Genomic DNA, 14,338 nt, shown 5'->3' on the forward strand with positions numbered 1-14,338 from the left:
ATACAAATGTATCAGCGATTGATGGCATGATTATGTGTATGACATATTTATTACACTGCAAAAGATGAATTGATTAATGAAGTTAAATATCATAATTTTATAAAAATGAAAAGAAAGAGAAATATAGTTTGGACTGGCCTTGTCATGTGGAATAGCTTGCCAAGAGCTTATGCCTGGGACAGCCCCCACAGGCTTATATGTGGAAGAATATGATCCGAGAAAGATCATGAAGAATCTGATCCGAGAAAGATCATGAATGATCTGATCCGAGAAAGATCATGGCCACTTTGATCCGAGAAAGATCATGAATATTTCGATCCGAGGAAGATCACAGAAATCGATCCGAATAAATGATCGTCGCATGATCCTGGTAGTCCAAAGCCAAAGCCAAAGCTTAAGCTAAAGCCAAAAAGAAAGGATTAAAGATGATGTGATAATAGAAGAAAATAGAAAGATAAGACATGAAACAATCGTTGAATAAAATTGTTTCACTTATTTAACATATGATGATGCATTTTTTTTTTTGATAAAACAAATAATCTATAAATGTTTGCAGTATTTTGGACAGTGAACATCGACTTTTATGTGTTATTGCTTATTTTTATTTTCAAATTATATCATTATATTGGTGTGATATGAAATTCTTACTGGGTTGTAAAGCTCACACCCCTTCATTTTCTTTTTCTTCTCAGAGTTACAAGATGTCCATGGTTGGTTATGGTATGGATTTGTGAGTGAGCGGATGTATAGATAGAGTACCGTTGATACCTGATCAGAGGATTGAAGGAATGTTAATTGTAATTATGCAAGTTTTATGAATTATTGTTGAAATAAATTATTATGGTTGATAAGGTTGTAATGATTTAAGTTGGCCTTGCATATTCTTTAGGGCTTGCTCTAAGGAGTGTGCGGCCATCACGTATCTGACCCGAGTGTTGGGTTCGAGGCGTGACAGATGCTTTGATTGCAACTTAACCATCTCGATCATCTGGAAAATTTCCCATTCACAAATTTTGTATGCAAGAAAAAACAACACTCGATATCAGAAACAGGAAGGAAATACCCATACCAAAAGAAAAAAAACTAAATTTTGAAAAGAAAAAAAGAAAAAGAAAAAGAAAAAGAAAGCCCATTTTGACAAGCCCAATTCATTCACCAAGCTCGCCTATGGTGCTAAGCCTCAATCTATTAAACCGACGACCCACCAATTTTACCCGTAAAGAAGCACTCATCCCTGTCTTCCTTTTTGATTCAGAAATCCCATAACTGAATTCATCAAATTTCTTCAAACTAAAAATCTCCTCTTCTTCTTCGGACACTCCACTGACCGCCTCGACCGGCATAACTTGAATCGTCCGCCGTCTCGTCTCCACCGCCACCGCCAACGCCAAGCTAGCCTTGACCGCAAGCGCCGCCATTTCCGAACCCGTTAGCCTGTGCTCGAGCTTCGCAACCGGAAGCATAAAATACAACTGACCGAGCTCAAGCGACTGGTTCGAACCCAACGCCGGGATGTCGGCATCGATGTAGAGCTCGTCGGAGCTGCAAAGAAAGCAGGAGGGGTGGAGGGAGCCGAGGACCTCATACACCTTAACAGCAGTAAGGTACTCTCTCAGAGAGCCATCCAAGCAAACGACACTGGCCGTTGGAGGCTGAACCCAATTGGTGGTGGTAATGGAGGAGAAGCAAGAGCCCATGTACGTATGAACTAAAGGAAAGCTAGCGAGTTTGCTGATGTTTAAAGATGAGAGAAGAGCTAGATTTCACTTATACAAGGAGGGAGTTGGCCAGGAACCGTGAAGGTGACGAGGGCGAAGACGTCACCAAAAACTTAAGAAAAGGAGAGGAAGGAGAAAGAGAGTGGATGTTGGGTCATGGGTGACGAATAGAATTAGGCCTGCTTGCTCTTGAGGTAACGGGAAGATTCATAGCTTGGTGTGCTATTGTGTGGCTACACTTAAATTATGACTGGTTCCACTTCGTCCATTTTGACTGAGGCAGTTTGTTGGACTTCACGGGTGCTCCTCCACAAACTCTCTTCTAACGCTTAGTGTCGTGTGCAATGAAGTCAGGTGCGTCCGCAGGGAGAAATTATTGCACGGACCAGGTCGAAGTGGACCGGGGAAGATCTCGGAGCATATGCACGGTGGACAACGCGCAATCGGGAATTGGTGACATACAAGGGATGATGTGGCGTGTCATCCACCGTGGGATTTGGCGTGGTCCATTGGACCTGGTTCAATTAATTGTTATACGTCCAAGAGGAAGTTCTTTTGGAGCGGTTAAAGAGGTCAAGTCGGCGTACGGCCAAGTTCCGGTGCCGTAGGCTATCATTGGTTTCACCTGGTGCACCGCCCCCAAAAGTTTGACTGACCGTACCTTTAGCTCTAACCGCACGGTTTCATTCTCGTTTGGGGAACTTCCGGGCCTTAGTGCGCTACAGTGCCGGAAACGAAACAGCGTTTCTTGCACGTAACAGGCTCCGCTGTTGCTTGATTTCCAGCTCGTGCGCATGAAACTTATGAATTGCATGCACAAAAAACGAGTGAATAATTAGTATCAAACAGTCCAGCCCATCTGCTTGAGAAAATTATATCCATTATTGCCAAATTTCTATTCAACTATGCTGGTTTAGAGGATGCCGGTCAATCCAAGAAGAGACGTTGATATGTAAAGAAAGTTCATCGGATTGATTCCGACTATTCTTCGACACCAAAGTTAAGAAGAATTTTAGAATAAAAATAGTAAAGAAAAAATATAGAAGAAGATTAAAATAGTATAAAATATCTTTTTATTTTAATTGGCTTACTTTTATCTACTTTCATCTATAATTTCTCGAGCCAGTTGTTTTATCTTGATCTTTTTATCTCGATCGTATCAAATTAAACTTTTCACCTCGACTTTCTCGAGTCAATCATTTCATTTCGACCTCCTCAAATATGTCATTTTATTTTGATCTTCGTAGGTGAGTCTTTTTATCTTGACTTTTTTAGATCAATCTTAAAAGTTTCGCCTTGGGTTCCGAACCATAACCTTCTAAGATTGGATTTTGGAGTTCATCTTTGGAAGTTTGGATCACAAGAGTTTGGCATTGGGAGTTTGAATTTCGAACTTTGGCCTTTGGGAGCTTGGCCTTGGACTCCTCACCTTAATCTTGGCTTTCACCTCGATCTTGGTATTCGCTATAGTTTTGGCTTTCATTTCGATTTCAACCTTCATCTCGACTTTGACTTTCATTTTGGTTTTGCTTTTACCTCAATCTTGACCTTCAGCTTGGTTTGATCTTCATTTCAATCTCGATCTTCATCTCGACCTTAGCTTTTATCTTAGCGGTCTTAGCCTTCACCTCAACTTCAGCACCTCATATATGGACTTGTTGATCTATAAAAAAAAAAAGTTGAGAGTCTCTCACCATGAGAGCTACGAGAGAACTTCTTCTTCTAAGAGCATATCTATTTGAAGCTTTTTGCTATCGTAGAGGTGAAAAATAATGAATGAGATATAGTTCCCTTCTTATGAGCTATCATTTTCTTACTTATAAGCTATAACTTTCTTTCTATTTCTGGATTTTCTAAATTATAGAGTTGTAACTGCTCAAAATTTAAGCATTTCCAAAATTATTTGCAACATGTCCATCTATGATAGGTAGGTTGATTTTATGCTATATCAATACTTTACACCACTTGGCGATGCATATGCCAATTCATCATGCACTCATCTTAAAATGGGTTCAAATTGTAAATTTCATGCAAAAGAAAGATACCTCTTCTTTCATAACATCAACTGCTTCGAGATCTATGCAAAAAGATGATGATAGAGATTGAAGTGCTTTGAAATATATGGAGAATATGATTCAGTAGTTGAGATTGAGAAAAAGGATCAATCATTATTCTGTGCAAAAAGTATAACCCAAACTTGTCTTTAATTGCCACCCCTATTACATTGTTTAGAATTAGTTCTGTGATGCACTGCTGACATGGTGCGTATAGCACAGGGTATAATTTCTCCAATCGCTTGGGTGGTGCTTGGATGGCGGGTTCAAGAAAAAGTTTTTCGTCTTTACTGTTGCGTTTCCAGGTCATTCATCTAGTTTGCACGCTGGTTTGCCATTTTAACTAGGGGTGGCAAACATTTGCCTAGACCTGCTAGTATGTATAAAATAATCAGGTGCGGTCGGGGGTTTTGTTAGTTGGTTGGTCTTTAGATTCATGTTTGGCACGCAAACATGCGTCGTTTCTGCATGTGTCGGATGAAAAAAATGGTATTGGAGACATGACCAGATTACAAAATAATCTATGTTCTGTCCTAAATTCCATCCATGTGATGTGAGAAGAAATGGTGATCATCAAATGCCACGCATTGTGCTTATTAAGAAATTCCACTTAAATGCTTCTTGTGAATGACTTTACAAAACCAAGAACAAGGTTAAACACAATATATATCAGCTTCATATGCGTCTGGATTAAAAATATCTTCACCAATCTTATAGATGATAGCCCATTGTCCTTCGCCTGCCTGGCCCATTGACAATCCAGTGAAGTGCCAAGCATTAATTCCCGACCTATCCCAGAATAGACCTATTATTACTGCATCTGACAAGAGCCAAGCCTGTCCTAAGCAAGAGATGAACTAATTCAGAGGCCAAATTCCTGCAACTATATCACATTAATATGTTTTGGTTTTTCAAATTATAGGCAGCTCACTTTTTGTAATACGAAAAGAAGTGTTTCATTTTGTTATGTTCAACTTAATTGACTGCTCCCTAACTCTGTAGTTGTTCTTGGGCAAAAGGCCATGAAGGGTTTGTTGTGCCACTGATGGTCTGGCAATGTTTTTGAAATCTTCGATTCGATGACCAGATGGCATCCTGTCCTCTTATTAACCATTTCCCGGGCCTATTTGCAGATGTTAGACAGGATGTTTAAATTTAATTTGTCAAACTCTGGACCATGATGAAATTGATTTTGATGGCAGAAGAACTATTATATGATTTTTTTTTTTTTTTTTCTAAGAACAAGGACTATTGGGTTGATAGTTATAATGCCAAGACCCAGCTATTTAATTTCCAAGTGCCTTGTTTTTTCATAACTTGGGGACATGACTCCAATGTTCTGCTAGGCTTCCACCCATTCTGGTTCTCAGAACTTTTTCTCAACTTTTAGCTACCTGCTCCTTGGTGTCCTGAATTCAAAGAGCTAGGAGTTAGAACTGAAGACCTAATCTAATGAGTACCTGCTGCAGCAACTTCCAAATGCTGGCACTATAATAGATTCAAGACCACTCAAATCCATAAAAATTCCTATTTGAAACACATAAAAATTTGAAGCATTGAGTCATGTGCATCAATTTTGCTTCCTTTATTAAGAAAGCAGTTATTAACGTTAAGCTCTCATTGCCCCCCTAATCCTTGTAACCATTTTGCAATCAATATATATAGAAATTGTATGCGAGAGAGAGAGAGAGAGTACTCTAGAATGGATCTTAGTTAGCTATTAAAAAAATTGAGTGCCTTGGTCAAAAAAAAATGAAGTTCAATAGGGAGGAGCCCCACAACCACAAGGGGCATTTTACATCTTGTTCACGCAAGGTTGATGATCACCTTAATTTAATCTCTTTCACTTGCATAAAAAAGGGCCATCATACCTTTTTTTTTTGGGGGGGGGGGGGGGGGGTTAGAAAAGGGCCATTGTACTTGTCGCGTATCTTTCATGCTCCCCACAACATGTCTTTAAAACTTTAATCCAAATATACAAAGGCACTCCTTTACTCCCTGTACAAGCTCATGAAGCTCTGGCATGACATAGTTTGGGCACAACCATTGCACTGCAATCCCCTTTTGAACCTAAATGTTCTGATCCCTGCTGAACCAATTATTGCATTTGTCACTCCGGATCTTTGCCAGTTCCATGAAATTGGGGACTCTAGACACAGGGACCGAAGGCAGGGCAATTAGCCAATTACTGTTCTCCTTTGTTTTTTTGCCTTTCTTTGATGCAATGATGGAGGAAGTTGGAGACTTATCCCAAATTTTATTAAGAATCAAAGTACGTCAATTACTGTCCAGTACTTACGAATGGGCCAATCTGAGCAAAAATTCGGGCTGTTTTTGCTATATAATAGGGATACTGAAATTCTTGTCAGATTTAGTAATAAAAATTAAAGATCATTTTTTTTCAATATTTTTTTTTAATTTTAAATATGATGGTAATGCTGTTATTTAATTTTATTTTTCAAAAATAATTAATATTTAATTCATCCATTCTATGAAAATGATAATTAGCTTTGCGACATTGGACCAAGCATAGCCATCTGTCTCTCTTCTTATTCGAGTCAAGACTACGAGTCATGCTTTATATCTAGAGTCTAAGTTGTATCTTCCATGATGATTATTTTTTTTTCGAACGGATTCACGTTGGATCATTCAATAGCTGCCATGAGATCTATGAATTAGATGAATGAAAAATCTGGATTACTTTAAAAACTATACGATATGATTTAATGGTCGTAAAAGAAAATGAACTATTCTCGGAAAAAAAAATACAGTCTAAACCCATTGCAGACATCGAAGACGACTGCTCATCGCACCGGCTGCAGCGCGTGCCTGGTCACGTGACAGCATCTTGCCACGTCACCCGAGATTAGCCTTCTGGATTCCGAGAAGCAGCCAAAAAGGCGTGAGTCTCGAAGATGCTTCCTCCAGACACGCGCCAGACTTCGCGATCCACGCCCAATGTAATCCACGACGCGTGGGTGCACACCACTGCTGAGCCCCTGCGGAAAAAATTTTCGCCACACCGTCCATTAAATTCACCAACTGACCAACCTGTGCACAAACACCAACACCCAACTATGACACGGCATCCCCATGCAAAGCCAACACGTGTGCCTCTCCACATGTCGTCTCCATTTAAATGCTTACTAGTGTCGCTCACACGTGTGCGGCCGCCTTCTTCTATAGCAGACAGTGATGGCCCTAGATTTTATGTTAGCTATAATAATATAAAAGCTTGGATGAGCTCATCATCAGTGGTGGCCTTTCCCTGTTCCTGATGATCTCCAATGGCGTGGTGACAAATGCAAGGCTTTTTATTATTTTTTTATCCTTTCCTCGCGAAAGAGGGATAAGAGATGACATCCTATGTGATGGACGAAAGATGGTGAAAGAGAGCACCATGTCGATTTATTAATTTCACAGGCACCACTTGGAAAACTTTGTCTCTCTCTCCCCCCTGAATGCTCTCAAGCACAACTAGCCGGGGTAGGTGGGTTTGGGTAGGAAAAGGGAGAACTTTTCCGCTCATTTACTTTCAAAAATTTATCCTTAAATCCAGGAGAATATCTTTTTAATTATTTGACATAAAGGAGACATCTGATAAATCCAAGAGAATATCAATGTTCAAAATAACATAAGATCTATAACCATTACATTGAAGAAGCAAGATTAAGGTCTAATTGATTAAAATTATATGTGCATGTCACATGCCTGGCATGGAGGCTCCAACACCATCAAAGATTTCAGGCATTAGATTTATTGAATATTGGATCTGATTCTTTAAGATAAGGTTGCACATTAATTTAGCATTGTCCATTCTCCTAATTCTACTTATAGGGACATTGAACTATAATCAGCAACCAGATTCTTGATGTGGTATTGTGACCATGATTCAGAAAGAAAGAAAAAAAAAAAAAAAGAATCATGATGCTTTTCTGTATCTATGAAGATAAGAAGCAAATTACATACATTAGTAAAAGGTAAGGAGGAATATGTTGTATGGTTTCTTCAAGTATATATGTATGTGTGCGAGTGTGTGTGTGTGTTTATATTTTTTACATATTAAATACTAGATGAAATCAAGGACTACGGAAATAGATTAGTTTATGAATATATGTCTCAATACTTAGTATAACTTGCTTTCAATCAATCACGCGAATTGCACGTGTTAAAAGCTAATTCTAAAATATTTCAAAAGTTAAAATAGAAAATATGAAAAAAATCAATGAGAATAATGGAGGAATAAAGATGCCATTATCTAGATGAGAGGTGGCCTTTCTCTGGCTAAAGGATAATGCAGACTAGTTCAGCAATGCAAAAATGTTGATACCCACATCCATGTGTCATGATGTGATATGATGAGAACGACCTCGCTGATATCTACAAAGCCCAAAATGGAAATTTAGCTCCCACACACACCGTTGCTTTTGGGGTCATCACGGACCCCTCATTAATCTAATCCCACCCACCTACCTTTAATCCTACTTTAATCCCATTTTTTCAATACAACACAATATTCTAATCTGATATCATCTCATCAGCTCTAAATGGGGTGTTAGAAAAATTATGCTTGCCACCTCCCTTGATATGCATGTGTTTTGTATTTTATTTGGATATTGGAAGCTTAATGACAATATTAAAGCAGTATACGATAAGAATAGAAAAGGGATGAAAAAGAAAGCTAAAGCCTTTGGAGCTTGGATTCCTCACGGCTCTACCTTTAGGGGGAGGGAAGAGAAGAGGTGGAGAAAGAGAGGAGCAACTCAAGATGGAGGTCTCTATCATTGGACTGCGTGTCCACTAAGTCACTGCTGGATGTGATCCCCTGATCTTGACGGTTGATGACTCCCATATAATTCGGTTATATACCTACTGTCCTCAACCAACAACCAACCAACCAACTTCTACATTTGGGTTCGAGCCCAACCGAGCCACTGGCTCGGGACTCAACCCAACTCTCACATGCTCCAAAACTGGCAAGCATGATCATACCACCTCCTTTTAATATCAAACTTGATGACAAAGGTTTTCTCACATTATAGGTATAAAAACATGCAGTATTTGATCGATCGGATAGACAATGGTGTTGATTAAGAAGTAGATTAATTGATCGTCAAACCATTTGATGGTCCAATGCAGCACCATTGATAATAAAACATGTCAATGCTCATGCTAACATGATCAAACAATTTAGAGAATTAACATCAGACTGCACAATTCCAAGCATGCAAACATAGGCATTTTTAGGCACTCCCATTATACTCTTTATCAAAGAAGAGACCTCGATCCAACGACCTCTTTTGGTGGCCATGGTGGGGTGACCAGATGAGAAGATCGGTGCACACTTTATTAATGTGCATTGTAAGGAGCTGATTTGTCCCAGGAACCATCAGCCTAATTACTTCCTTTAAAAGAGCCCCAGATGCATGCATGCATGAAATCACATGACTCAGAGGAGTTAAATGCTACATAAATGCTAATATGGAGACAGTGATAAAATACTATATATACATTACACGCACCATAAAAAGATAAGATTATGATCATCCCAAAGGTTTCCCTTTTACACAACCCAACTACACGTACAAAGGACACGGCTAAGGCTGCTAACTATAAAAGAATAGATATGGCAGAGGAAGAAAATAATAGCGTAGGAAAAAAATAACACACTCCATGCAATAAAGCTTAGGGAACAGAGAGAGAGAGAGAAATAGAGAGAGCACTCCATTCTAACTATATTTACAACAAAAAAAAGGAGACATGATAGACTTTTTTCCTTCTTTTTACTTGCTACGTATCTGTTCTTTCTCGATTGGCTTTGCCCTATATGCTGGGTGTCTTTCCACATTTATTCACTGTATCCAGACTTTTTTCTTTCTACAAACTTTAGAAGCTTCTATTGATCTTATTATTATTGCACCATTTTTTCACAGTTGTCTAGCTTTATTTTTTTTCTAGGATTTTTCATCTAATCTTTAGAATGGAGCCCGGTGGGGAATACCCTTTCTTCTGGAAGTCCGGTAGCTGATGATGGGAGGGGTCCCCGGAGAGATGCTGCTGGTAGCATTGCCGGCCTCATCATCCGATGGTTCGATGGGACTTCGATGGCTCGACTGAAGGCCTGAGTTTTTCGGAGCTTCCGAGGGGTCGATGACTCGTCTGACTCTGATCCATGGAGCATTTCCCGGCTCAGTTTGGGACGCAGGGTGAAGGTCAGCTCTGGGTCTCTCTTCATGCCTCCAAGCTGAGAAGAGAGAGAAAAAAGAGACTTTTTTTTTTTTTTATTACGACACAGAGAACAGAGCAGGAGGGGAGAGAGAAGAATCCAAGTAGGTGATTGGTTTTGCTTAGATCAGAAACCGAGAGAGAAACGGGAAGAAACCCAGATGAGCTTTGCGTAATTGCTCCGAAGATCACTTCTACTTTAATTTGAATGATAGACCATAAAAGATATAACCAATTAATAAGAAACAGGTCTTGCTTAGAAACCAGAAATGTTTCAGACTAGTTCTTAAGAACTTGAAATGACTGCTCGATCTTTCTCTCTCTAATTAAGAAATTAATTTCATCTATTAAGAAATACAAAGCCAAAATTCAGAGGAAAGGGTTGATTTTCTAATAAGAAAGTTTTGCATGCTTGAGTACTCAAAAAAGTTGCAAAGTGGGCATTGCGCAATTGCTTCAAATATTTTTTGTTTTTACCATTCAGCTGAACAGAATAAACTTAAAAATTGGCACAAAAAAAAAAAAAAAAAAATTCCTGAGCAACGATTCTTGCTCATAGAAACCTGAAATCTTTCAGGATAATGTCTAATAACGTCAAATACCAAATTCATACCTCCCCAACTAAGATTCATCTATTAAAAAATATTAAGCAAACGCTAAGAAAAAACTGCTTTTTTGGAGGTGTAAAAAGTTCGCAATTTTGAGTATAAAAAAAAAAAAAAAATCAAAGTGGGCATTGCATAATTGCATCAAATAACATCTTTTTACAGCTCAGTTTAAGAGGATAAATTATGAAACAATGATTTTCCTCAAATAAATCTATTAAAAGATCTATCTCCAGAGCAATGAGGTCTCGCTTAAAAACCTGAAATCCTTAAAAATAATGGCTAACAACTAGATAAAAAAAGAAATGAAAATAGAAGAAAAGGAAGAAAAAACTCGATTCCAAATCGAAAAGCTAAGAAAAGGTGCCATTTTTGAGGAGGAAAAAGGGTGAAAACTTCTTTTCAACCACTCCAGAGGCAAGAAAAAAGATGGGAATTAGACCTTTGGAAGAGGGAAGAGGAGGGATAAAGGAGGCAGACCTTGCAACCCAGGGAGCAGAACCGAAAGGAATCCAGGAGGCTCCGGCAGCAAATCTCGCAGGTGTTGGTCACCCCCTTCCCGGGCCTCGGCTGCGGCCTTTCGTTCAGGAAGACGATTTTGGCGCTGTTTATAATGTAGGTCTGGACGCAGGAAATGTCGATAAACTTCGACACCTCAGTCACCCTGATCACATTGTGATACGAGGACCTCCGAATCTAAAAGAAAAACACCGAAGAACAGCCAAAAAAATCCATCAAAAATCTCTTCTTTTCTCGATTCCTTCATAGATTTCTATCAGAAGAATAAGAACGAGTACCTGGACAACATGGTGGTCCTTGTGGTTGGCCAGGCAATAGGAACAGAGAGCTCGCCCCATGCAATCCAAGCAGTACATATTGCATTCGCTCTTGTTGGAATCGCCATGAACCTCACACGAAATGAAGAAACTCGCCTTCAGAAGAGGCCTCAGCCATGGCGGAGGAGTGTCTTCATTCCCCCGCCGTATGATAGGACCCACCTGCTCCCAGACCCCCATCTCCCGATCAAAACCCAGCCCCAAAAATCCCATCTTTGGTAAACAAAACACAAAAAAATCGAAACTTTACCATCACTTTCTTCTGTTTGATCCCAACGAAGCCGATCTTCTGGTGGTTCTCGATCGCCAGCTAGCCCAGTTGCGATGAAATCCAGAGCTGACGCCAAAGCAGAGCAAATCCCGTAGTGGCATCATTCTCACAAACTAAAACACCAATAGAAAAATGGAAAATTGGGGCTTATTCGGCGTCAAGAGTTACCTCAGGGGCCGAAGCGCCGCCGTATTCGCCAGAAAGCTCGCCGGACAGAGGAGAGGAAGCAAAGAGGAGAGCAGAGAGAGAGGAGTGGGAGAGGTGAGGGGTTGGAGAGATATATATGGCGGATTGATTAAAAAACGGAAACGTGCCGAAGATCATAGCCGGCGATTTTATCGACGGAGGACAGCGAATTAGATTTGGCCTAGGGGATTGTGAACCGTCCGATGGGGTGATTAAATGGCAAAGAGACGGAATGGCCGATACCGATACTATTAATGAGTGTTTTATTAAATAAAAAACTGTGGTTTGGAGCACTTGTTTTTGTTACTGCGAAGGCGATGGTCATGGGTTAGAAGGAAAAATCTAATCGGTGAATCCTCGGCGATTTTCTAAGATTTACTGCTTCAGTGAACCATATCATCTAATGATATACTCTGGACATGCTATGTTTGGTTGTCTTATGATTTTCCTTTTATATTTTCAAGGAAATAATTTAATCTTGAAAATTTTGTTTGGAGACGGTTTAATTGATGTTACTTGGTACATGCGGTTATTGGCTAGGGTTTTGTTATTCTACAAAGCAAGAGAGAAGGGAGATTACTCGATGGGATCAATATACTTGTGGACTAAGATTTGTGTGAAATTGATATTAGTTAACTTTCTAATGATGTAGTCAAATACCAGTAAAGCTCAATCAGATTTTTAAAATATACTGTAATGGGTCAATTTTAAAAAAATATATATTTCGCTCGATGATGAAAATAGTCCATGTCCTTGGCCAAAAAAAAAAAATAATCTACATCCATAAATTATACCAATTTTTTATTATCTTGCTAAGGCAAAATAAAAAAGCTTAATAATAGCTTGAGATAGAAATGCAATGATTTTTGGCGATAATATGATTAGCAATCAATTTTATAAGATATAACTCCACGCAACCTAGATAAATAATACACTACAATATAAAATATCAGAGCACCTAGAACTTGTTGTGATTTATGAGGGGATTGAGATTGATATTCAACATGTTCATGAAGCATTTAGCTAAAAGTATATTCATGAGACTTGTTAATTAGAATATCATTATACATCAATTTTTCATTTACACATTAATTCAAAGTTACATGTTAACTTGATTGTGCATTGGTTATGAAATACATTGCCTCTCTTATGCTACCCCATTTTTATGCAAAGATAATTTTTGGATGCATCATTTTATCTATTTCATTGAATTATAATTGCTCGTACTGAAAACATAAATAATTAATTAAATTAAAGAAGACTCATGCGCTCTGTATGATTCTAGCCTCATGCTCTAAGAAATTCTTTATGATAATTTTGTAAAATTCCTCCTAACTTTTTTAACTTATCAATATCTGATCTTTAACATAGCTATAATTTTTTTTTATTAATTTCCTCTGACCCATAATGTAAATAGCTTACCCAAAAACTTGAGAGCTTTGTTTTTATAATGCAATTCATGTACCCATTTTGCTTGAATACCCTAGAATTTTTTTGAAGAAATATGCTACTTACTTAAGAGTGTGGCCATACAATTCAAACCAATTTTAATGTTTGAGAAAAACAAAAACTTTACCTTTTCAGTGAAATTTATATCAAAATAATTAAAATACTCAGCAGGACAAATAAATAATTAAAGTTATACTTCATATGATTAGTTAAGCAGAAAAAGAAACATTAAAGTTGATTCTAAGGAAAGGTTATTTGTATATATTCTGCAAATTATTGATGGGAATCCTGGATAATATACATTGGATGTAACGCAATAAGTTTTGGTGAACAATAGCAATTGTGTATATTTTTAACCTTTTGTGGTGGTGATCGATGTCTAACATTATAAAACTACTAATTAATTTGCATCGATGACTAAAACAAGATACTTTCAAAAGGTTAAGCTTGAATTGATGTGTTGAGCCTGGAGTTTGAAGTTGAGTGATCTATCTTTTTTTTTTTTTTTAACATAAACTAAATGATCGTCAATGAGGGTTGGATTAAGTAGTATTAGTAGATGGATGCTAATGTATATTCTCAATATAGTTAAGACTATATCCTCATTAGTGGATGGATGCTAAAGCACATTCTCAATATAGTTAAAAATATATCCTCATGATTGAAGACTTTCTTTTTTTTTTATACCAAGGCTTGAAGGCTTTCATCTGAGGGGGAAAACAGAAAGAAAAAAAAACATTAGCCTCCACTCACTTAGCTAGCCAAGAAGAAATGTTAACTCAAATTCGACTGCAAAGAGGATGAGGATGATCATATGATCCAAACATAAAAATAATACTAAATAATACACTCATTACCTCATGGCTGCAAATTTCATTGTCGAAAGAGGCCATGCCTCCATCAGTTATATGATAATTGATCATCTATTCTCTTAGCTTAGCTAATAATATATATTTTTCAGAAAATTTTGTAATAAGAAGCTGAAAAAAAAGAG

The 14,338-nt window shown here is 38.1% G+C and overlaps 2 protein-coding genes across 2 annotated transcripts; both read right to left on the reverse strand.

Moving 5' to 3' along the window:
• Positions 1-1,022: 1,022 nt before the first annotated feature.
• Positions 1,023-1,750, reverse strand: LOC105052883 (uncharacterized). The gene has a single exon (XM_010933860.4). It carries the CDS (start codon positions 1,695-1,697, stop codon positions 1,149-1,151), a length of 549 nt encoding a protein of 182 aa, XP_010932162.1. The 5' UTR covers positions 1,698-1,750; the 3' UTR covers positions 1,023-1,148.
• Positions 1,751-9,473: 7,723 nt separating this feature from the next.
• LOC105052882 (protein RGF1 INDUCIBLE TRANSCRIPTION FACTOR 1) lies at positions 9,474-11,682 on the reverse strand. The gene is given in 4 exon segments (XM_010933859.4): positions 9,474-9,863; positions 9,866-10,016; positions 11,083-11,298; positions 11,400-11,682. Coding segments are annotated over 4 exon segments (735 nt in total). The 5' UTR covers positions 11,652-11,682; the 3' UTR covers positions 9,474-9,747.
• Positions 11,683-14,338: the final 2,656 nt, after the last annotated feature.

Source organism: Elaeis guineensis, chromosome 10, assembly GCF_000442705.2.
Source record: "Elaeis guineensis isolate ETL-2024a chromosome 10, EG11, whole genome shotgun sequence".
Classification (NCBI taxonomy): domain Eukaryota; kingdom Viridiplantae; phylum Streptophyta; class Magnoliopsida; order Arecales; family Arecaceae; genus Elaeis; species Elaeis guineensis.

Coding starts and splice junctions, on each gene's coding strand:
- LOC105052883 (XM_010933860.4), bottom strand. CDS start 1,697: ATGGGCTCTTGCTTCTCCTCCATTACCACCACCAATTGGGTTCAGCCT.